Raw genomic sequence first — 24,683 nt, forward strand, 5'->3', positions numbered from 1 at the left:
CGCGGCCTCGGTAGGTCAGGGCTTGGGGGCCTGTCCTCGGGACCAGTGATGCTCTCACTTCAGGCCTGGAGCTTTGCTTCTGTCCTGGGGCACGCCTTTGGGTCACACTTGAACTCCCAACCAGACAGAGTTGGCCTGACTGGCCCCCTTAATGCTTGCAGCTTGCTTTTGTTTTTCTAATTGTTTTCAGGGCTTTTGTGAGAAGACAAAGCCTATATTCTGCCTCCGGCAAAAGGCACCTTTGTTTCCTGCATGCATTGGATGGGAAACTGCATTTTTCTCTCATTCCCTTGTGATGCTCGGGCCTTGGCTTTGGTGTTTCAGAAGCGGTGTAATAGCTCACCGGTGGGGAGGCGGGGAGCTCCCATTCTTCTGTGGCAGCCTCCTGGCTGGGATGGTGTTGGAGATTAACCTGTCACTGAGTCCTGTGAGTTTGGGCTAAATTTTCTGATGAAAACCGAGTCAGAGTCAGTGTTAAGATCCTGATCTGAGAAGGAAGACTGCTCACAGCAAGCTGGTGTCCTTCCTGCTGGGTGCGTGCAGCCCCGGCGTCTCTGGCTGAGTGTTTGCCAAACAGTGGCCCGTGGGATGGTGGAAACTGTACATGCATCTCAGTGTGGGGCGAGCTCAGCCGTGCCAGTTTCCATTCACCGGAGCAGAGGGAGAAACCTTTTATGCCTAATCAGCACAGAGAACGTAGGGTTTGATGTCACAGGCTTTAAAAAAAATACAAAGAATTTCAGTAAGAGACTGTAGCCCATGACACACCATTGACAGCAGGCGTTTGAGTAAACACTAGTCTAGACCCCGCCTGGGATTAGGCATTTCGGTCCTTCGGCTTCTCCTCGCCGTCCATGTGATGCTGCCCCGGCCTCCTCCGTCTTTATTGAGTTGGGATTGCGGGTCAGAGTCTGCCCATTGGTTCATTTTGGGGCAGTGGAAGCCGACACTGGCCAAGTGCGCCCGTGCCGGTGGCTCTCCACGTGGGAATTTCCTGTTTGTGTGTGCCCGTAGAAAGCGGCGTCTGGCCTTCTGCTTGAGAGCTCGCCCTGAGAAATTTCTAGTTAAAAAAAAACAACAACAACAAAACAAAACAAAAACCACAACTCTCTTAGCTCAGGAAACAAACCCCACAAAGTGTAATTATTCTTATAAATCTTGGCACATTTCCTCAGTTCTTTCAAATGCCGATTCAAGACTCGAGAAACCCCCTTCGGCTACTGAACGGAGGTGGGCTTGTTGACGAAGGACGGCCCCGCCGCCTGTCCCTTCCGTTTCCTGAGCGCTCACACAGGCACCAGCTGCCTGTTCCCCTCCTTGATCTCATCCACTCTCCCTGAGAACCTCTCAGGAGGAAACTTATAAACTTGCCGGTAACCTGGCAGTTTGACGAGGTCCCCCTTGGAAGTGCTGAGGGAAGTGAGGCCCAGAGAGGTTTCCTCGTGACCCCAGGACTAGCCAGCCAGCGCATGGGGAGCCCGGGCTGTCTGGCGCCATACCCCATGTTTCGGGACAAACCTGCAGCCTGTGGACCACGCCTGCCCCTCTGAGCTGTTTCATTTGACCAGCGCAGTGGGCTTTTGTTACCTGTGTGTCTACATTGACGCGACACCAACATTAAAATATTAGATGGTGTCAGGAAAGAAGTCGAGGTGTCAGAATCGGTCATGTCCTGTTACGGGCTGAACCCTTCTATCCTCCCAGAATTCCTGTGCTGCAGCCCTAGCCCCAGTTTGATTGCATTCGGAGGTAGGGCTTTGAGGAGGTCATTAGGTTTGGAGGAAGTTATCAGGGGGCCAGGATGGGGTTAGTGCCCCATAAGAGGAGGAGGAGGGGAGGTACTAGACTCCTCTCTCTCTCCGCCGTATGAGGACACAGCGAAAGGCAACATTTACGAGCCAGGAAGAGAGCCTTCACCTGGAACCCAGTCTGCCAGCCCTTTGATCTTGGACTTGTCGCTCCAGAACAGTGAGAAATCAGCGTCTGTTGCTTAAGCTCCCCAGTCAGTGGAGTTTGGTTGTGGCAGCTGGGGCAGACGGATCCCCAGCCCAGCCCAGCCCGCTCAGCCTCACTTGGCTGGAGTCGAGCAGTGCCGGCCCGCCCTCGTGGAGACCCCCGCGCCCGTCGTCTTCCGGACTCTGGGCGAGCCTCCCCTGCCCTGGCTGTCAGCGCTGGGCTGTTGACGTCACACACTCGCTTCTGTTACCTGCCTGGCCCCCGCGGGAGGCTTGAGTTCGCAGTCCTGCCTCTTCGCCACCACTCAGATGGCTTCTCCGTCGAGGCGGACGTGGGACTGGACTGTCACTCACGATGCGTTCCTCGCACACTCTGCTCCCACGCGCGTTCCGTGAGCTGGTGCACTGCTGAACTTCCGAAAGGCGGTCCTGCTCCATCTTGGGAGGGAGAGGGCTGATGGGCAGGGGAATGGGAGCGAGTGAATAGCGTTGGCCCGTTTCCTTCATCAGTCTTCCTTAAAACCTCGGGGCTTGTGCAGCCTGGAGTCCAGTATCCAACGGGGCCTGCCTTGGCACGCACGTTGCTATGTTGTTGTTTCTCTCTAACGTGTCCGGATTTCGCTGTATTCTGCGAGGGCCGTCATGACTTCCAGGTACTCTGCCATCTGCACAAACCCCAGAGCCGGAGAATCAGCTGGATGAATTCGTTCTCCAAATCTCTCCGCCTGCCGCTGCCCGCCTCGTGAATGCCGGCAGAAAGCAGGATAGTAGAAAGCGGGTCCCCCTTCTTTGCCACTTTGAACTCTGTGCATCCGGTGGGGGCCAGAGGGTCCCCCAGATGGTGAGCATATGAGGGGCGGCCCCCGTAGCGGCCTCCTTCGGAGCCCCGTGTTGTTTGCGTCCTCCCCGCATGTCAGGGAAAGGTGGGCGCCAAGATGCGGAGCGTGGCAGGTGTCACCCCGGACACCCGGGCCATGTCAGGTGCTCTTTTGAAAGTCCGTTAATGAGGGAGGCTCGGAATCCAAAAATCCATTCCACAGACCTGGACCACAAAATCGGGGAAGGCTTAAATGATTTGTTGTGCTGTCATTTAGCGCATCATTAAAATGTTTTCTGCAGAGTAATTCATCCCTGGGAAATGCCTCATGTTCTGCTCTTCCTGAAGGGGAGAGGAAGAGTTGTGGGGGCCGAGGCTGCGGTTAGAGTGTGGGTCACAGCACAAATTTCCAATGGAATTTTCAGCAGAAAAATTGCCCCACTCCACCTCCCACCCCATCTGCTGCTGCGTTTACTCATAAAGCCGTTGCACGTATTTCTGGCTGAAATTCAAGTGGCCGTGAGCAGGGGTTTAGCTCGGGGAGGAAACACCACGGCCTGTGCCCCAGCAGGGAGAGCCTGAGGCTCAGGTTGAGAGCTGGGACTTTGCGAGTTGAGCATCCCCAGCCTGGCACCTTTCCGAACACCCTGTCTGGCCTCTGCCCTTGGCCGGCTTCACGATGTACATCAGCTCGGGGGCCCTCGAAGGCAGAGGAGTTTGAAATCGCTGATCGCCAAATACTAAGGGCAGGGAGTTTGGAGTCCGTGATATTCCCCGGCTCTTCAGCGGGGGAGGATGGTGACCTCGGGCAAGGATTTGGTCTTGTGTGGTAAAGGGAAGAGTCGCACCAGGGCCGCTGGCCCGTGGGGGTGTTCCTTGTGGGCACATGAGAGCGGCAGCACCGCATCTGCTCTGTGACGGCTGCTGTTAATCATGAGACTCACGAGAAAGAGGAGAGAATCCTGATAAAACCCCGGGGACATTTCCCTGTTTGTCTCTTCACACAGCCAGCCATCCACCCATCTATCCCTACAAGTAAAACACTGGAGGCTCGGAAAATTTAAGTGTTTTGCCTAAAGTGATTCTGAATTATTCCTGAAGCCAGCCTCTCCGTCCCTCCTTCCCCTGCTGGGGACCTGCCCTGGGGAAACCGGGCGCAGTGGCTCAGCTCTGGGTCTTCAGGGAGCCCGAGGGGCTGGCCCGGGTGCGGGTGGCCGTGCTTTTCTGGAGGGGTCAGGCCTGTCCCACAGGAAGGCTCCCCGTTGCGTGGAAGCTCATCACCAGAGGCCCCTCCCTGGGCGCACCTGCTACCCTGTCGCTCTGCTGGAGAGATGATGGTTAAATGCCATCCGGTCCCCTCTAGCCCAGCTGGGCCACTTCCGGGGCTGCAGTTAAGGGAGGTAGAGGAAGTGGTGGCCTGGGGTGCTGGCTCTTCCGATCCTCCATGCTCTGGCCCCAGGAGATGGGGAGTAGGTCCCTCTGTCTGAAAGTGACAGGGCCACCAGCTGCTCTGCTCTAACACTCAGATGGCCTCTGTGTCCTCCAGGCATCCCACCCCGAAATCATGTTCCTCCTCTGCCATCTCTTTCTGCTTGGTGGGAACTGGGGAGAAGTCACGTTCAGAGAGGAAGGAGAAAAGGGAGGAGGAAGAGGATGGTACAGCTTTAACGAGTTCTAGAGAGACTGGGGGACCCGGGAACACCTGCAGGACAAACACTCTGCTGAGTGGATACATAGAACGTCCCTGTCCAAGGACACTGCATTCAGCAGACATTTTCTTTGAGTCACTGAAACAGAGCGCCTACTAAGTACTCAGCAAGCACTGAGTCATAATAGAGATATTATGCGGCCATAATAGAGATATAATAGGTCATAATAGAGGATATTATGGGGTCATAAAGAGAACAAAACAGAAAAAGATTAAAACAACAAACTTCTGCCTTTATGGAGGGAAGTTGAAAAATAGACAAATGTATCTGCTATGAAGGTGTTTGAGAAAAGGTAGTGCAGAGTCAGAGCCTAGAGTCACACAGTGTTGTTTTCCATCAGATGATCAGGGGCCTGAGGGAAGATCTTGCAGATTTCCGGGGGAAGGGTTTGCAGTTAGAGGGAAGAGTAAATGCAAAGGCCCTGGGGTCGGAGCAAATTGGATGTGTCAGATTAAGGCCAGAGTGGCTAGAACAGAGCAAGCAGGGGAATGGGGCTGAGAACTCCAGAGAGCCAGACCGCAAGGGGCCTTGGAGGCCCTAACAATGACTTTCAGCTTTATTCTAAATGAGTTGTGAACCTGCTAAAGGGCTTAGAGCAGAGGTGTGATAACGACCTGGTTTGCATTTTCGAAAGCTTCACTCTAGATGTGGGGCAGAGAATAAAATTGGAAAGGGGAGGGTAGTGAGGCTTCCGTAGGGTCTGGGCAGGAGGAGTTGGCATCTTGGCCGGGGTGGTGAAGGCAGGTGAGGAGTGACGACACCCCGATGTGTCTGAGGACTGGCTGTCAGGTAGGAGAGTTCTGGATGACATGCCCAGCATCCCTCCAGGCTAGGCAGATGCAGAGGTGCCCTGAGTCGACTCTGTGTGGAGCATCTCCGTATTCAAGTCAACACACGTTTACCGAGTGCCTCCTCTGTGTAGGCAGGCCCTGGGCCAGCAGAGAGGTTGGCAGGGGTATCACACAGATGACTGGGACATGGGCCTGGGCTCGGGGGCCAACACGTGTGGGGCATGACATCACCAGGCCACATGTCTTTCATTCATTCATTCATTCAACAGGAGCTCGTCCCGTGGCCCACTGCCCGGTTTGTGTCCCAGCTGTGCCACTGACAGGCTGTGTGGTGTTGAGCAAGTTGCAAGCTCTCCCGGGCCTCCGTGAGCTCATCTGTACAATGGAGGTATTTGTAGCCTCCATGTAGTCGGGGGTGGGGGCCTGAGGGCGCCAGGAGCGCGTGTGTGTCAGGCCCTTAGAACAGTGCCCGGCGCGTAGTAAGCATGTACGTGTGTCCCTATTTTTACCAGCAGAAAGGAAGCACGGGGGAAGGAGAGTCTGGGGAGCAGACGTTTTGGAGGAAGTGATAAACTTATGGTATTAAAAAAATGAAATGCTACAGAAAGCTAGGAGATGAAGAAGTACACGTCACTGGACGGAGTACTGTGCCCACCCCCACGCCCCGCCCCGTGGTCCTTGTCAAGCTGCTTACGCAATCTTGTAGGAACCGTTCATACTTCCGTAAGGCAGAGCCAGATTCCGTGCAGTGTTCCGTGGTTCGCCTCTTTCATTGACTGGAGCTGCCTCATTCCTGGTGAAAGCCACGTAGCATCCCCCGTGCCGCCTCTTCCATGATTTATCCCACCCCTGCCCTCTCGGAACACTTCAGAGGGTTCCAGAGCTTTCCTCCTCCCGCAGTGCTGCCCGGAGTGATGCAGTAGGGACCCATTTCGGCACGCGGGTGTGCAGGGTTGACTTTCAGAAGCCACGCTGCCTCAGAGGGCAGGCGCGGTTACAAATTTTGACAGATGTGGCTAAGCCCCGCCCTCTTTCGCCAGTTGGGTAGGCAGAATTTCTCTCGTTTAAGAGAATGATGCCCTCGAGGTGCGACCTCAGAGAGGGGTGTGGGTCCCGCCTGAGAGGGTCAGCCTCGGCTCTCCCGGGCGGTTATTAGTGTGTCCACTGGCCGGTGGCCACATCTTCGAATTCTACAGATGACAGGCTCCCTGCGCTCAGTATAAAATCTGAGTTCAAAATTAGCTCTCACCTCCTTTGTGTGGTGGCCGTGGGCGGCCCGTTGTGTATCAGGAGGCTTCTAGGACGGACCTGTGGGGCACACGAGGAGACGCGGGGTGGAAGGAGGTGGTCAGCCCTTTGATCCCAGGGGACGATGATGGCCACATCCTGACCAGGGTCACTCTGACAGCCGGCCCTCAGGACACAGCAGCCCCCACTGTCCTGACGGAGGTCCCCTCAGGATGGGCCACTGGAACAGTCCACAGGCAGGGGATGCCTGCCCAGCTTCCAAGTGCAGCCGCCTTCCCCCCCGGTGGCAGGTTCTGGATCCCCAGGAAGGGCTCTGCCACCAGCCGTATGCTTGACTCTTGCCAACAGAACACCTGCCCGTCTTCCCCACCTTCTTTGTGGCTGTCTGTCCTCGTCGTCGCTGTGTTTCTGCTGGCAGTGTGCGCTTACCTCGGGAAAAGGGACACAGCCAGTCAGGAGGGGTTTCTTCTAGAAGCTCACCAGGAACTGTGGGTCCTGGGAGGGCACTTGTGTCTATTCTGGGGGACTGGACACCAGTTATTAGGGTCACAAAGGAAGTCTGTGTTCACCTGTGAAGTTCAAGGACCCGCTCTTGTTCACGAGTCGTACTGGCCTCAAGGGGTTTCAGGCCGAGCAGCCATGTCCTTCCTCCCTGGCCCGCTCACGGGCCGCAGCCCCTGCTCATCCTTCATGAATCTGATAGACCCGGGCTGTTCAGCTGGACTGGAAGGGAGAACCCGTGTCCTGCTTCGGCCCCAGGAACACTGTCCCCAGAGCGCCCAGACCGCTGGCTTAGCGAGCATCGCTCAGAGGGCAAAGCAGGTCATGGATGGACAAAGAACAGTTCCTTGTTTTATTTCTCTTTTTTACACAAGAGAACTCGCTGTGATGAGGCCACAGATGGTTTTCTCTGGGAAGGCAGGTTGAGAAATGACCGATGCCCCAGGAAACAGGGCATATTGTTGGCGTCTGGGATGCGCCTTGTTTTAGGACTTTCACGTTAAAGGTAGGAGCACAGCGGCATCATCGTTAAGAGAAACGGCTGCAGGCCCAGAGGCCCAGTGGCCCGGCCGTTTACCAGCTGGGTGGTCTCGCATTAGGCATTTTAAGGACTCTGTGCCTCGATTTCCCAGTCTGTAAAATGGGAGGGTAAGAGATGCTCCCTCAGAGGGCTATGCAGAGAGTCAACAGGACGGGGCTGACGCGCTGAACGTGGGGGGCACAGGTGGCGCTCTGGGCTGTGGCTGCTGGAAGACTCGTCACGGCGTCAGCCCCTCGCGCGGTCTACGTGGCCGAAGCGTGCGTCCCCTAGAACCGGCGCAGGCCTCGGAGCTCCGGGGCTCTCCGAGGCGCACCCAGCAAGCGCACTCACGGAGCGTGTGGGGCGGCGTGGGTCTGCCCGAGTCTGCCCGCCACAGTCACTGCCTTTCTTTGCAAACACCAGTCGAGCTGATCTGAGGAGCTGAGGCTCTGTGTCCTTGTTGGCATGAAGGTGGCATCCCCGTGACCAAGCCCCAGACCGCCGAGACCAGCTGCCAAGTGCCGTCCTCCCCCAGAGCAGCGGACCGTTCCAGTCCTGTAGACTGTGTGTTTGATGGGCGGAAGGGTAAGCCCGCGCTCTGTTGGGAGTTTCTCACCGGATGAACAAGAAAGAACAGGAGCTCGGATCAGTCAGTCCCGGTTCACGTGTCAGCGGTACTGCCTAGCGGGCTTGTGCCCGTGACTGCTGCATGCCTCAGTTTCCCCACCTGTGCACCGGGGCCAGCAGCACAGACCTCGAGGGTTTGGCAAGAGGATTCCATTCGGTTTCGCCCAGTAGGGGCTTCTCCGAGGGGACTTATTTTAGCTGTGGTCGCGTTTCACTTAATCCTTTGTTCAGACTCTCACTTCCGTCCCCAAAATGATTTCAGTTGGCGGCTCGGATAGTGTTACAGTCGCCTGTCCTCCTTCCTGTCTTTTATTTTTAAACACTGGAGCATCTGAAAATTCAGTGTGGAGCAAGGGAAGCAGATTAGGTTATTTTGGGCACAATAACCTCCGTCCTATTTTAGGGTTAGTGAAGAAATAACAAGTATTAGAAGTTCTCAGATACGGGCGAGGCGAGACGGCAGCTCTCGGCCCAGCCCCCGCCCCGCTGTCTCGTCGCACAAGTGCGGTCAGGCCGCCGTCCCCGTCCTCAGTGGGCCAGCGCGCTGCTCCCCGCGCTCTGCCCACACTCGTTGGGGAGGTCTGTGAGGGATGCCTGGGGATGGAGACCATTGGGTGAGGTAGCCCGGATCTGCGGCCGTGGGGATGCTGCGTGGCGAACCCCCCACGGTCCCCTGGTGGCGCTCAGTGAGCCTGGCGCGCTGGGCGATGGGCCAGGAGACCAGCTGATCGGGGCCACGTTTGCTTCCACATCTGCGGATCAGCTGGCTGGCGGCTGGTCCAGGATGGCCTCGCCTGGGAATAATGGGACAGCGGGGGCCGGGGAGGTTCTGAGCCAGAACAGGGAAAGCCCAACCCCCGTAGCACTTTCCAGACCCTGACTGCGTCCTGTGGGCTGACAGCCCTTGGCCACGGCATTCCCCACCCGGAGGCCAGGGTCAGCGGGAAGGCCCTGCAGAGGCGCAGGGCGAAGGGCAAGGCAGAAAGCAGTGGATAATCAGGGCCATTTTTGCAACTAACCCAGATGAAGAACTTGTTCTAGGTAGGAGGTGGCAGTGCGTGAGGGGGATGGGGGGGTGCAGGATGCACAACTGTGAGATTTTGAGGAGGGGGAAGGTAGAAGGAGGCCAGGGGTGACCTCCCCGGCTGGCCATGAACCAGCAGGGGGACTCACTCCACTGTGCTCCAGGAAGGACCACATTAGGATCTTCACTGCATTGATTGGAGTCCTGCTTGCCTTGACTTTGCAAAAAAAAAAAAAAAAAAAACTTTTTTAGAAAATCAGCATACAGTGAAAGCTTTTTTGTTTAGAGCCAAAGTCTGTGATTTCAGCGCACATATGCATTTGCGCTCCCAGCGCACGAGCGCACACACACACCCATCACCGACACAGACCGTTGCATCACTGCCAGACTCTCCCTCATACTGTTCCTTCATGGTCACACGCTCTCCCTGGCCCTAAGCCCTGGCCACCTCCGATCTCTTCTCCATCACAATGGCTGGGTCTTTTCCAGAACGTCCTCTGTGGGGACTCATGCGGTGACCTCTGGAGACTGGCTTCCTTCTCTCCTCGCTGTTCCTTTGAGATACGTGCAGGTTGGGCGCACCGACGGTCTGGTCCGTCCAGTGCCGAGCGTCCCACTATGTGGACGTGACACACTTGATCTGCTCACGAGACGCTTGGGCTGTTCTCAGCTGTTGACAGTTTCGAGCTAATGTAAACTACGGTTTTCGCTCCTTTGGGGTCAGTACCGAAGAGGAGGGTGCATTCCCGAGGGGCTGAGTTCCGGCCCTCCGCCCGCTCGCGGGCTTGTGCTACCGGCCGTTGAACAGGAGGTGTGGGTCTTGCCGTGGTCTGAGGGGGCATTGCCCTCCCAGCGGGTGCTGGGAGCACCTTTCCATGTGCTGACTTGCTCCAGTATCTTTGTCTGGGGAAGGTCTCTGCAAGTCTTCGGTCCATTTTTTAAAATCGGGATTTTTTTTTTTTTTTTCTGTTGAGTTTTGACGGTTCTTAATATATTCCGTGTGTAACCCTTTGTCAGATGGGTCATTTGTATGTAATTCCTTCCAGTCTGTAGCTTGTCTTTTTGTATTTTTTTTTAAGAATTTTATTTATTTATTTGACAGAGATCACAAGTAGGCAGAGAGAGGGGAAGGGAAGCAGGCTCCCCGCTGAGCCGAGAGCCCGATGCGGGGCCAGATCCCAGGACCCCAGAATCATGACCTGGGCCGAAGGCAGAGGCTTAACCCAGTGAGCCACCCAGGCGCCCCTCTTTTCATATTTCTTAACCTTGTCTTGTAACAAATCTTTTTAATTTTGATAAAATCCAGTTTTTTGGTTTTTCCATTATGCTTTTGGTGTTATAAGAACTCTTTGCCTAAACCAGGGTCATGAAGATTCTTTCTGGTTTCCTTCTAAAAGTTGTATCATTTTACACTTAAATCTGTGATCCATTTTGAGTCAACTTTCCTGTAAGGGGTGAGGGTGTGGTCAAGGTTAACAGACTCTGTGTCCAGAGCCGAGGGGAAAGGACACAGAAAGGAAAAAGCACTGGGCATTTACCCCACTGTCTTGGGACCTCGGCGCTTCTGACACTAGAGGAAGATTCTCCCCTGTGTGAGCATCTGTGTCTGCTGAAACTAGTGACCATAGACCCACAGATTTGTCCTCTTGCGGTCCTGGAGGTCAGAAGTCTGGGATCAGTCTCGGGACACTAAAGTCAAGGTATCTGCAGGGCTGGCTTCTCCCCAGGGCTGTTGGGCAGAATCTGTTTCCTCGCCCCTTCCAGCTTCAAGAGCCGTCGCTTCAGGGCCCCTCCTTGCACCACTTCTGGCGTTTGCTCGGTGACTGTGCCCTCCTGCCTCCCTCTTACAAGGACGCTTGTGATCACTTTGGGCTTCTCCAGAAAATCTGGGATCATCACTCATCCTGAATCTGGAAATGAATGCCATCTGCAAAGTCCTTCTTGTCCTACGAGTAACAGGGATTAGCACGCGGACATGGTTGGGGTGACTCTTCTCTTACCACACCCTTTCTTGGAGTTCTGGGTGCTTGAGGACGGCTGCAGACTTAGGCGCGAGAGACCCGCTCCCCTTCCCCACCGCTGTATCCAGCATTCAGTGCCGCTTTCCTGCTCTTTGGCCGGAACCAGAGGGCTCACCTGGAGCCCTGTCCCATCCCGCCCATTCTGGGGGTCAGTCTCTTGACTCCGGGAGGGTCCTAGAGGGAATGGCAGTAAACTCACTACAGTTTTGATGGTGCATCCAGTTCTGATTTTCTTCCCCAACGGCCTAGTAATTTCCTTTCCAGAGCCCCTTAGCAGCTGCCCCATGCATCCTCCACATGGTGCCTCACCTCATGTGGCGGCGGCATTGGTGCCATCTTACCCGGACCTGGGATCCCTTGTTCCGTGTCTCCTGCAGCAAGCATTGCTGGCTGGCTGTGCATGCAAACAAGGGATATGCTATGGGAACAGGGGTTAGGTGGGAAGGGAACGCTCAGGAATGGATATCGCCAGTCATTACGCTGCTCAGCATTTCTTGAGCACTGTCTGCCAGCATTAGCTCACTAATTTCTATAATTCTCACTATGAGAGTAATTGCCGTGTCGAGGCATGTTTATAGATGACGAGACTGAGGCTCAGAGAGGCTGATGGACTTGTGAGTGACGGTGCCCGGTTCTCAGACCCAGATCATGTGATTGGGGGCGTGGGGGCGGGCCGTGACCCCAAAGTCTTTGTTGTTTTTTTTTTTTTTTTTTTTTAATTTATTTATTTATTTGACAGAGAGAGATCACAAGTAGACAGAGAGGCAGGCAGAGAGAGAGAGAGGGAAGCAGGCTCCCCGCTGAGCAGAGAGCCCGACACGGGACTCGATCCCAGGACCCTGAGATCACGACCTGAGCCGAAGGCAGCGGCTTAACCCACTGAGCCACCCAGGCGCCCCAAAGTCTTTGTTTTTAAGCCCTCTCCTGGGTGTAGACCTTGGCTGCGTCTCTGAACTCACGGAGTCTCCTTTGGCTCCTGACGGCTCATTACCACTGGCCTCAGATGGGAACGTACATCCCTGTCTGGATTCCCATCACCACCCGCGCGTCCCTCTGTGACGGAAGCCAGGGCCCTGTGCTGACTTGACATGTGGATGTGTGTTTCTTGCTCCCCCGAATGTGACTGTCCAGGGGCCAGGAACCCTGCCTCCTCCCCTTTGATCCCTGCATGAGGCCCAGTGCTGGGAAATGTTGGATGACCGGTGAATGCCCAGTGAATGCTTACTGTCCTGAACCACAGCTATTTTCCGTGGATTCCCCACGACAGGGATGGCCCCTGATGGGACATTTTCTGACCCATTTAAGGAAACTTTGCTTATCTGAAAAAAGTTTGCAATTCTACTTTGGTTTTCTTTTCCTTTTATTTTTTTCTTGAATCAGTTAAACAGAGCTAGACCTGATCCCCAGTTCGCTTCAGCCCTGCCCCCTTCCAGACTGTTCCCTAACCTAAGCCACTGTTTTAGATTCACCCACAGCCCATGGCACCTGGGTTCCTCTGTGTATCAGGCCTTTCCACTAGCATTTTAGACACAGAGCCTCCTGAGTCGGCAGCTCTGAGAGGGGGGACATGTCTGTGCTCCTACTTCCTGGAGGAAAATTGGGGCCCAGACGGAGGAAAGGACTTGCCCAAGGTGGCAGAGCTGGCGGGTCCCACAGCTGCTGGTGGAACGCGGGCTGAGCCCTGCGCTCCTGCTGTTGGAAGGCGTGGTGTTGGGGGGGCAGCCTTTGAGCCCAGAAAGGTCTCAGTCCCAGGTTTCTCTGGCAAAAGTCCACGCTTGTAAGCACTCTCCTCTCCCCGCTCCTCTAGAAAATAAGTCATTAGCTAAATGGCAAACTTTGGGGCAAAGGCACCTAGTAAGCCATCAGGGCCCCTGAGAGGCATGCAGAGTGCTACCTGTCGGAGTCCCTGATGGTCCCAGAAGCATTGTGTATGTCAAGAGGGACTCTGGTTTGTGGAATCTCAGCGAGCATAAGCTGAAAAGAAGCATTTACGAGTTGTTGTCACTGTAAAGACGGGGGAGAGTGGTCACTGTGGAGGCGGTGCCTCGTCTTGTTTGAAGAGGCTGAGTCCCTCACGGGGCCCTCGACGGACTTTTTTGTTTTTTTTTTTTAAAGATTTTATTTATTTTATTTGACAGAGAGATCACAAGCAGGCAGAGAGGCAGGCAGAGGGAGAGAGAGAGAGAGGGAAGCAGGCTCCCTGTTGAGCAGAGAGCCCGATGTGGGGCTCGATCCCAGGACCCCGAGATCATGACCTGAGCTGAAGGCAGCAGCTTACCCCACTGAGCCACCCAGGCGCCCCTCGACGGACTTTTTATGTGGGGAGCTCTGTAGCACAGAACTCAGTCCCGAGATATTCCATTAAGGGATTCCGTCATTCAGCCGGCTCTGTTTTGTCCTCTGCCATTCCTCATTCTGTGTCAGATCCCGGGGTCGGTGGCTCATGACAGAGCCCATTGATTTGTCCCGACAACTCTTAAGAGAGCCTTGTCTATAATGATCCTCACCAGCCTTCCGATGGCGCCCAGAAAACCAAGTCCAGAGAGGTGGATTGACTCACTCTGGGTCACACAGCTGAGGAGTGGCAGAGCCCAGATTCCAGAGCTCCGGCTCTTCTCCACACCAGGGCCTCACGCCGGGGAATGCCGCAAGCCCTCCTTGGTGAGATGCCCACAGCTTCGGAGGGAAGGGCCGTAATGAACCCCTTTGCATTCCTTGTGAAGAATTTCAGAGCTGCACGAGTCCCAAGGATTAGTTGTAGCAAGGGGTGTCCGTCGGGCTCAGAAATCCAGACCGTGGGGAAGGTCACAACAGATGGTTCCTCAGGGAATAATCCTGGTGTGACGTGTGCGGACGGTCCCTGGCCCATCAGTCAACAGCTGTTAGATATCCCCACTGCCCTCTTCTGTGGGTACTATTTACAGAGGAGACAGAAGCTCAGAGGAGGTGAGCCACTTGCCCAAGCTCACACAGCTAGGAAGCATCCGAACTGGGTTTCAGTAGCCAGCTCGGAGACTCCGGGGCCCAGGCGCACTCTCCCCCACTCCCCGTAAGAGTTCCTAAGTGCAGATGCTCCGTAGCCTTCAGAGAAATAAAAATGAGCAGAACAAGAAGGGGGAGATGACAAGGAGGTGGTCCCATGAAGATGGCTTCATGGAGTTCCAGTGAGTAACTGGCTTGCCGCGCGGATCCCGTTAAACATGGACGACCTGTAGCCTTCTAAGGAGGGGGCTCCCCCTGCACGCGGGGGGTCAGCCCACTGTAACACAGCCAGTGCACCGTCCTCTTCCCACTGGGACCTTCCCTGCCAGGGCTCATGGACTCATCTACGACCTTGAGCGAGACCTTGCCCTCCTGGAGACTGTTTTGAGAGAGAAGTGCTCAGTTCCCAGTTGGAGCAGGTGACGAGCCTTTGCCAGCAGGGGATTTTTGGAGAAGCTTGTTTTGAAACAGACTGAGGAGCCCCTTTCCTCTAGAGTCCATACATACATAAAGCAAAGATCAGGCTGCTTCCTTCTGTTCTCTGAGCCCAGACTGGCCCTTACCCAGCTTGTAGCCTCCAAAGAAAAGAGATTGGACGGTTCAAAAGTGGCCCCATTATTGTCTAAAGTAGGAAATCCACAGATTACAGCCTGGGCGGCAGACCTGGCTTGCTCCTTATTTAAATAAAGCTTAATTGGAACACAGCCATGCCCATCCGTTACGCGCTGTCTGTATCTGCTTTTACTTGGCAACAGCAGAGTTCGGTAGCTGCTGAGCCTGTGTAACCCTTAAAACCTAAAATATTTACCGTGTGGCTCTTAACGGAGAAAGCTTGCCAACAACCTCTGCACTACACAGGTCGCAACCACGTCCTCCTGTGCGGTCAGTATGGGGAAGGACAGCTTTGTAATTCAGACTGGAGTTAAAGACGGAGGTTGGTTCCCACCTTGGCAGACAGTATCGGCCTGTGACCACGGGCCTGGGGACCCTAACTAGCCATCAGACTTTGAACAAGTTACTTCACCTCTTCCGGACTCGGATTCCTGGTCTGTCGTGTGCAGTTTACGGTAGCGGAGGCCTTGTTGGGTGGCAGTGAGGATTGCCCCGAGACCAGTGCCTGGCCCGCGGGAAACCTGATACACACTCCCTCCCGTCTTCGGTGGCCACTTCTGTGATTACTGTTGTCTACCTCGTGGGTGTGGGTCCAGGGATGGTCCAAGTCCTGGTTCTGTTGCTTAGCAGGGGTGTGAACCTGGGGACCTTACTCTGGGTCTCAGTTACCTCCTCTATCAAATGGGCACAATGTCATTCCCTCCTTTTGGGGTTGCCAGGAGGATTAAGTGGGACACATGCTGCAAGGTGCCTGCCTCGTGGCCAGGCCCAGGGTCGTGCTCCAGAAGCCAGGGGAGCAAGGGTGTTTTTATGGTAAAAGCATTGAATTTTGTGGAGTCCTTTTTCTGCATCTCTTGAGAGGATCTCTCCCCCCACCCCCCTTTCATTCTGGCAACATCGGCACAGTGATTTTGACATGTTGAACCATCCTTGCAGTCCAGGAATAAATCCCACTTGGTCACCCTGAATGATCCTTTTAATACGCTCTTGATTTTGGTTTTCCAGAATTTTGCTGGGGGATTTGACACCTGTGTCCGTCAGGGATTTGGGGCTTATAGTTTTCTTGTTGTGTCTTTGGCCTGGTACCAGGGCAATGTTGGCCTCATAGAATGAGTCAGGATGGATGCCCTTCTCAGATTTTTGGGAAAAGTTTGAGAAGGATGGTCATGACTTCTGTAAATGTTTGGTAGGATTCACCAGTGAGGCCATCGGATGCGGGCCTTTCTTCTGTCAGAAGACTTTTGATCCCAGACTCAGGCCCCTTACTAGTTACAAGCCTCCTGAGATTTTCTGTGTCTTGGATTCAGTCTTGGTAGGTTTGGGGTTTCTAAGAACTGGTCCTTCTCATGAAGGTCACCCAACTTACGGTGTACACTCGTTCACAGCGTCCTCGTGATTCTTTCTCCTTTCTGTAGATTCTGTAATAACATCCCCATTTTCACTTCTGATTTTAATAATTTGAGTCTTGTATTCCTTAGTCCGTCAAGCTAAAGGTTCATCAGTCTGCTCATCTTTTCAGAGAGCCGGCTTCTGGTTTCATTCATTCTCTCTCTTGCTTCTCCGTTCTGTTTTCTCTCTCCTCTCTCTCATGTCCTTCCTCCCGCTCACTTTGGGTTCAGTTTGTTCTTTTTGTAGCTCCTTATGGTATAAAGTTAGGTCGTTGATTTTAGAGTTTTCTTAAGGTAAGCATTTACAGCTAGAAATTTCCCCCTTAGCACTGGTTTCACTGGATCCCGTTGGTTTTCATCTGGTGTGTGTTCATTTTCGTTCGGCTTGAAGTATTTTCTAATTTCCCCTGCGATTTCTTCTTTGATCTGTTGGTTGTTGAATAGTGATGTTAATTTCCGCAAAGAGGTGAATTTCCCAGCTTTCCTTCTGTTAATGATTTCTAACTTCATCCTGTTGCAGTCAGAGAAGATACTTTTTTTAAATCTGTTGAGACCTGTTTTGTGGCCTGACACATGGCCTATCCTGGAAGGTGTCCCCTGGGCACAGGACAGTCACGCGTACACTGTCGTTGGGTGGAGTGTTCTGCGTGTGTCTGGTTTGTTAGGTCCTCGATTCCCTTACCTCTCTCTGCTGGTTCTGGGCATTATTAGGATCAGGTAGCTAAGTCTTCAGCTGTAATCCCAGAACCGTTCTTCCTTTCAGTTCTGTCCATGTTGCATCATATATTTTGATGGACAGTTAGTGGCAAGTAAGTGCTTATAATTGTCTGATCTTTCTGCTGTATTAAACCTTTAATATATAACATTCTTCTTTGTCTCTTGTAACTTTTTTGATTTAAAGTCTTTTTCTCTTGTGTATTAGTACAGCCGTGCCAAAGGTGCCAGAGTGAAAATGAGACTTGTGGTTCCCTGCTTTTGAGGTGCATTCCTTCATTTAAAAAAATACTTGTTGTGCCTCCTCTCACCTTGCAGGCCCCAGGCACCGTGCCAGGCTCTGGGAAGACAAAACCAGCAGCCTGTGGCCCTAGGGAACTTGCAGCTCAGCTGGGAGGCTTGGCTGGGGGACAAGAGGAGCCGTGAGTGAAGGGCTCTGTCTCGTGCTGACACTACGGGGGAGGGGGTCTTGTGGGCTGGTCCCCTGGGACAGCCAGCATCACAGCAAGCCACGAGCCCCACACCTAGAGAAGGGTAAGCTCTTTTCTCCAGTCAGTGCACAGGGCTCTTTGGCAGGTGTCCTCATTGGATGTGGGGCCCCCGCTCTGTGTGGCCTGCAGCTGGCAGGGAGCCCGCTGTCCGCTGAGCCAGGCAGGTCCTCGGCCAGTCCGCCGGGCTGTCCCCTCGTGCTTCCTGCTCCTGCAGTCTCAGCAGGATATGGGGCTCCTCGGGTTCGGCTCTCCAGACTCGGGTTGCCTGGAAGCAGAGGTGGGTGGTCTGCGAGCACCTTAAGGGGCTGGGGAAGGGATGAGTCTCGGGGGAGCCTGAGCGTCCCAGATGTCGGGAGGAGTCTGGCAGCTAAGGGCAGGACCTAAGCTTTGGTGGGGACATCCAGACACTCAGTGTGCACTGTGGGGAGCAGGAAATCTCCGGGTTCAGGTTCGCAGTCTGTCTCTAAGCTCAGGGATGAGATGTTCTCTTCTCTGCCCCTGCTAGTTCTTCTGGCAGAGAAAGGAGCTCATCCCCCAGGCCCACAGCGTGGCAGTGGGGAAGGACGCAGGGAATATGGAGCCGCTGGGCACAGACTAGGTGCTCAGCGCTACAGCGGACAAACGCTGTTCCCCTCCACGCTTTGTTCAACCCAAGCAGCATAACACAGTACAGACTGATCGTTATAAACAGCTAGAACAGAGAGTATTTCTTCCTCCACACAGAACCACTGCAATTAAAGCTGTTGTGACTGGAAAACTAAAAACACGATGAGGAAATTAGAGACATTTAAGGACCTACCTTCTACGTATGTACATTTTTAAAAGGAAATTTTAAATATAAATGATTAGGATTGCTTTCAAAATACATAAAAATAAAGATTAAAATGAGTCTAAGCACGAAAAAGTGTGATCAGGCTCAGGCGGTTCTCCCCCGGCTCTGTCGGCAGCCCAGGGACAGGCACCGCGGCGTCATCTGGGGCGGGACCGAGGGACAGTCCTCAGTCCCTCCGCCCACCCCCCGCGGCAGGTACGTGCTGTGCACCTACTATGTGCTGGGCATAATTTTGGATGGTGGTTGCATTTATTCAGCAGTGAATAGAGTCTGTGCCTTCTGGAAGTTCTGCTGGAGGAGACAGACATTAAACGAGCAAGTAAATGTGTGCATGGCAGACGGTGGTTGCTGTGGAGAAAAATGAAAGAGCAAATGATACCCTCTGGGGGGGGTGGGGGGGGGAGGGGCCAAGCAGGGGTTGTTGATGCCTGGGAAACGCCACCGGGATAGTGTGGCACAGTGTGTGGAGACCGGAGGGATGTGTCGGATAGGGGAAGCAGCAAGTGCAAAGGTCCGGGGGCAGAGCTGGCTCAGCCCACTTGAGAAAGAGCAGGAAGCCAGTGTAGCCGAGGCAGCGAGGGAGGCAGAGCAGAGGAGGGGAAGTTGGCAGGGGCGGCGAGGAGAGTGGTCCTATCCCAGAGGGCACTGTAGCCAAGGGAAGACTGCGGCTGCTACCATCAGAGGGAAGAGCTGTGTTGGAGGGTCAGGGACTGGGAAGGAAGCAGAGAGGGCAGGTGGAGGATAATGTCACGAGGTGGGAGGAGAGTGTGGCTGGGTCGGTGTGGGTCTGATTCCAGATGTACTCTGGATGTCGCGTGGACAGGTGTGCCGCAGAGTCCATGTGGGCATGGACAGAGGAGTCGGGATGGTGCTCCTGTGGTCAGTATGAGGAACAGGAACGAGACAGTTACTATTTATAAAGGGGGCACGGCCCAGGGCAGTGGGGGAAGCCAGAGGTGGCCTTGGATATGCTGCCGCGGAGCTGCTGGTCACACATGCCGGCAGAAAGCGGGAGGGGCCCTGAGCCGAAGAGCCTGGCCTTCAGGCTGGAGGTCTGGGCTGGGACTAGGCCAGTCGGAGTCCCCATGAGTTGGCCGGTCTTAAGGCCAGGAGCCTGGGCCAGGTGCCTGGGGAGTGAGGACAGAGAAGGGCACAGAGCCTGATCTACCCACCTTGTAGAAGCTGTCCTGAGAGGGAACAGCAGAGGAAACGAAGGAGGGAGAGTCAGGAGATCCGAGAGGACTCCCAGCGTGGAAGCCCTGGGAGGGTGTGTGCCAGCCAGGAGGGCCGACGAACAGAGATGGAGGCACTTTGGCCAGGAAACAGCCTCTGAAGTCCGTCCACAAGGCTCTGAGAGCCTCTCCTGGAACAGGATGCTGACCGCCTTCTCGGGGCTCTGGGAACCTTCCTCACTTCCTCGGTCCTCTCTGACCATGGCCCACAGCTCTTACTGTCCAGGATCCATGCAGGGGCCATCTCTGACCCTCTCGAGGAGGCGGCAGCCTCCAGCAGATGCTTCTTGGAGTATTGGAAGTGTAGCACGAGGGCCACGCACCGCTCCTTCCACCCGCCTCGTCTTTGGTCACCTCTGCAAGGAGCTTGGTCGGCCTCAGCCTGGAGTCCTCCTGTCCTTGTCAGATCAGTACCCTTGGTTCTGGAAGGGTGGCAACGGTGTCAGTAAGGCGAGGTGGTGCCACCAGCACCGGCTCTCGGGGGCCACATGACCCCATGAAACGTCTCTCCCCCAGCCAAACCCCAGGCACCTTCTGCCACAGGTGTTGTGCTCCCCCAGACCCCCTGATGTCAGGCAGAGAGCCCTGGGCTTGGCTGAGACCAGGCAGCAGCAGGGAAGACGGCTCCAGGCTAAAGGGAAGGCTGGCCTTTGCAGCAGGGAGATGGAGCCCCATGTGCCCACCCTGAGCCTCAGTTCCCCACCTCCAAAATGGGTGTGCTGCGCTTGGGAGCTCTGGGACCCTCCCCACAGCCCCACCTGGAGCAGGGGCAGGGCTAGGGCTTGTGGTGGGTGAGAGGAAAGGGCTACATGTGGGCTGGTGCACCAGTTTGGCGGGCTCCCTGGAGGTGGCGGCTTCCCCTCAGCCATGTGGACCAAGCACGCAGAACGCTCCTCCCTCGGGGGCCCGCTGTGGTGGACATGGGCCAGGCCTGGCTGCACCTTCCCTGCTGCCGCCACAGCCGTGCCACCCCTGTCCGCTCAGCCCAGAGGGGATGGCAGCCTGCATGTGCTTGGAGCCCAGGCTCGGGCCACCTCTTCTGTGGGAGCGGGGTTGGGGCTGAAGACGGACCGCATGTGTGGTGCTCACCAAGTCATTCCAGCAGTGATCGTGGTCCCCCTGGCTGCCAGTTAGCAAGGGCCCTCTGCCCTGACCTGTGAAACCAGGGGAACCACGTGATAGGACGGCTCTGGTCCCCAACCCAGAGAGGTAGCTACCGTTGTTCCTGATGGATAGGGGAGCAGGTTGTGGACCCAGAGAGGAAGTGACCTGCTGAGATTCCCAGGCAGACCTCGTGCCTGCTGAGTCCAGGCCCACCCATTTTAGCTGCTGCTGCCCTTCCCAAGGGCCACCCCAGCAGCGGGGAGGCCTGTCATGTTGCATCAGGCCCTGCAGCATCGTGGCTGTACTGTTATGCCTGCTCTGCGGGGTTGGGGTGAGGGGGTGCGGGCAGGGACACCTGAGCACAGAGAAATCCACTCCTTTCATGCCTGACCTAGAAAGTCCACTGGGGTCGGGGTTCCTGCACCGAGCATGCAGAACGGGGGCTGGGGGCTGCTGCTGGACGGGACAGTGAGGCTAGCGTGCACCTGTCCTGGCTGCTCACGGGGCCAGCTGCTCTGCTTGCTCTCACAGAGGGCATGAGGCTTTGTAATCCCCATCTGCGAGATGAGGAACCGGAAGCCCCGGTTGCAGGAATGACTCGCGCTGGGGTCCCTCAGCAGGTGTCAGGTCTGGGATCTGGACCAGGCTGGTGGCTGCTCTCCCTGGAGCTGTGTTTGGCTGGTGCTGTGGCCTTGGTGCTGCCAGAGGAACGGTCTGAACAGGGAAGACCAAGTGGGGAGCAAAGGAGCTGCACCCAGATGGACGCGGGCGTCAGTTTCAGCTCTGCTACGCGCATGGTGGGTCCTCGCTGACCCTCCATCTTCTCATCTGTAAAATGGGCTGATTCCTTTCCTACCTTAAAGGGTCAGAGCCTGCTCTCAGATGAAGGCACAGTAGGCTGAGGAGCCTGGCCCAGGTCCCTCTGTCACTCCATGGAAGAGCAGGCCATTTGCTGTCTCCCACTTCCTCAGTGAGGCAAGGTCTGAGGATGAGGCCGGGTACCAGCCGCACCGCAGGGCCTCGGCTCAATTTGCTTCTCTCCCACGAGTGAACTGAAGAAGTGACTGAAGATTGGGGGAGGGGAAGGGGAGGTCGCCTGTCCAGGGCCGAGATTTGTCTCCAGCAGTGGTCTTACTCCTGTGACACTCCTGTCCCTTGTCGTCTTCCCTCACGGCCTTGGGCCTGGTTCCTCATCTCTCTGTGTCTCTGGGGCAGGTGAGGCACTTCTGGCCCACACTGTCACGATCTGGCTCCCAGGGGATGGGGACAGGTGCGTGCCGTTTGTCTCCCCTCTGACTTGTGTGCCTTCAGGAGGCTCACCAGGCAGCCAGGGGCGGCCCTACTCTCCTGGCGGTTTGCTTTGGCCGGGGGTCGGGGATGGCAGAAAATTGAACAGGTGCTTCTAACTGTAGGCAGGGGGACAGGACAGACGTCCCTGAAGGAGGGAGGTGGACCACATAAGGGCCCCTGGGCAGGTGTTCCAACATGGAGCAGAGAGAGGATAGGGGAAGGAAAGATGGGCCCAGAGGGGCAAGTGATCATGGAAAGTCCTAGAACTTACAGCCTCACTTGGAGTTGAGTATTAATCACAGCCTTTGGCTTTATGTTTAAAAACAAGGTCAAAATTCTTCCCCAGGATTTTCCATCTGTTCTTTCCCCAAGAAACCATCACTTAACGATTTGCATCATCGTATTTGCCATTTGAATGTCTATGTGCCAGGCCCCCTCACCCTGCTTCGTGTTGGTGTCTTCTAGACCCCACACAGCCGTAAGGGATGGGAGCAGGGCTTAGCTCTTTGCTCCTGGACCCCAGCCCGAAGGCCTGTGCCTCTGCCACCCCCTCCCTTCTGCAGCTACAGCGTCCTTGACCTCCACCCACATCTCTAAAAGGAAACCAAGGGAAATAAGTCAATCAGAAAGACAGTTACCATATGGTCTCACTGATAGGTAGAATTTAAGAACCAAGGCAGAGGATCAGAGGGGAAGAAAGGAAAAAATGAAGACAAAACTGGAGAGGGAGACAAACTGTAAGAGGCTCTTAATCTCAGGAAACAAACTGAGGGTTGCTGCGGGGGAGGGATGGGGAGGCTGGGGGATGTGTTGTGGTGAGGGCTGTGTGTTGTGTAAGGCTGTCGAAGCACAGACCTGTACCCCTGAAACAAATACACTGTATGTTAATTAAAAAAAAAAAATAGAACAAACAGTGCTGCTTTAACTCCCTTGACGTGACCCAGGGCATGGCATTTGGTGTCCTGGATGCTGTTTTGGGGAGGGGGGGGTGGTTGGAGGGGGCGGGAGAGTCACCTGTGAGAATCGGTCCCAGCATTTGGCTTAAGATGGGCTCGGGGATAAGCAAGAGGAGGATTTGTGTGTGCCGTCAGCGACTCTTGGAGCAGCAAGCCCGGGTCTGCTCCCTGTATAGGCCTTGGGCCCACGGGCCATGCTGTCTGGCATCACGTAGCCGTGGGCAGATACAGCAGAGGTCAGCCCCCTGTGGTCCACGGGCCAGATCCCACCCACTGCCTGTTTTTGCGAATCGTGCTGGAACACAGCCACACGCATTTCCTCGTGTGGTCTGTGGTGTCTTCATGCTGCGAGGGCTGAGCCGTATGTGTGCTCTTGGCCCCTTCAGGAGTCTGGTCCCTAGACTAGAATATGGGCGCTGACCTGCCTGGGTGGTGTGGAGAGCTCTCCACGGTCACCTCTACGAGGAAAAAGCAAGATGCGGCGCAGTGCGTAAGTTTTCCACTTTTAGAGGAAGCAGACAATACGGACGCGCACACATGCACACCCGTGTTCGTGGAAATGCTCTGCGTGCAATGGAGAGGCCTAGAAAGAGACGTCGAAAAATCATCCCGGTTGCCTGGAGAGTGGGGGGTGGGGAGACTCACTGCGTACGTTTTTCTCTCCCCACTTTATCTTACACCACTTTGTGTTTTCTACTGAAGAAAATAATTCAGTTCACAAAGTGCACGGATGCTGAAGACTGGAGAAAAAAGAAGACGGAGAAGGGAGTGTCTTCGGCCTTATTTAACTTCCGCAAGAAGATGGAACTGCTGGCTTTTTATGCATGGGACCCTTCTCATTTGAATGTTAGCGTTGTAAGAATTACTTGGGGGAAAGCCGCAAGAGAAACTCCAAATTGCCTGTGATAGCCTGTGATATTGAAAGAGAAATAAATTTTCTGTTGAATCCTAGAGGTAGAGAGGTTTGGGGCGCCATGGAAAATGATGAAGCTTGTCTTCATCTTGAGCCGAGTGAGCCATGCTTATAAGTAAGATGCCATCCTAGTGAGGGGAGCAGCACTTTTAAATATTCTGCTAGTCGCCGTCTGTCTTGGATAAGGCCCGACCTGGTCTGGAATGGTGAAACCAGGACACGCATTTGCCAGGAAAATACTAGAAAAATCTTCACCGTCATCCATGCAGATCCCACAGCTGCCAGCCTCCACAGACTGGGCTCAGATCTGCCCTCCTCCAAGGAGGGTTTAAAACTATTTCCCTAGGGGCACCCGGGTGGCTTGGTCTGTTAGTGTCTCACTCTTGAATACGGCTCAGGTCATGATCTCACAGCCGTGAGGTTGAGACCCACGTTACACTCCACAGTGGCTGTGGAATTAGGAGTCTCTCTCTCCTCTCCCCGCTCTAAAACATCGGATAAAATTGTTTCTCCAGAAGGTCTGATACAATCAAATGTTCAGCCACTTGGCCAGTCCACCAGAATGCCCGCCTCCGAGCGCAGAGATTAATGGAAGAGGTCTCCTTTTAACTGGTCTTCAAATTTGCAGAATTGCCCGCGAGTGATACGGTTGCTTTAAATCCTTTGGCCCTCAGCCTGGACTTACACACTGGATCTCCTGGCGTGAGTCTGAGAAGTACAGAGGCCAACCCCTGCCCGGTGCAGTAGGGCTGCTGCTTTTTAAGTCCCACTGGGGAGTTTAAAGGATACCCAGGGCTGAGAACCCCAGCTTTGAAAAGGTATTGGAGAGGCTGGGAAGAGGAAGTAAGGGAGACCCCTCAGCTCACCCTGTCCCATGGATAGAACTAGACAACACTCACATCAGCATAACGACCTGAAGACCGGCAGAACAAATTTCACAGGTTCAGGCAGAGAAT

General features: G+C 54.8%; 1 protein-coding gene across 2 annotated transcripts in view; it reads left to right on the forward strand.

Moving 5' to 3' along the window:
• SNX29 (sorting nexin 29) overlaps window positions 1-24,683 on the forward strand; it is a 479,895-nt gene that overhangs the window by 440,287 nt on the left and 14,925 nt on the right. Inside the window, exons 21-23 of one of the 2 annotated variants that reach the window (XM_047712612.1) lie at window positions 11,833-11,837; window positions 16,286-16,288; window positions 19,590-19,627. The exons of the other annotated variant lie outside the window; for it this stretch is intronic. Coding sequence (XP_047568568.1) covers window positions 11,833-11,837; window positions 16,286-16,288; window positions 19,590-19,612 — 31 coding nt within the window. The 3' untranslated portion in view covers window positions 19,613-19,627. Of the gene's footprint in view, window positions 1-11,832; window positions 11,838-16,285; window positions 16,289-19,589; window positions 19,628-24,683 lie in introns of those variants that run through there. 2 annotated transcript variants of the gene reach the window in all.

The sequence above is a fragment of the Lutra lutra genome, chromosome 18 (assembly GCF_902655055.1).
Source record: "Lutra lutra chromosome 18, mLutLut1.2, whole genome shotgun sequence".
NCBI classification, from domain to species: Eukaryota; Metazoa; Chordata; class Mammalia; order Carnivora; family Mustelidae; genus Lutra; species Lutra lutra.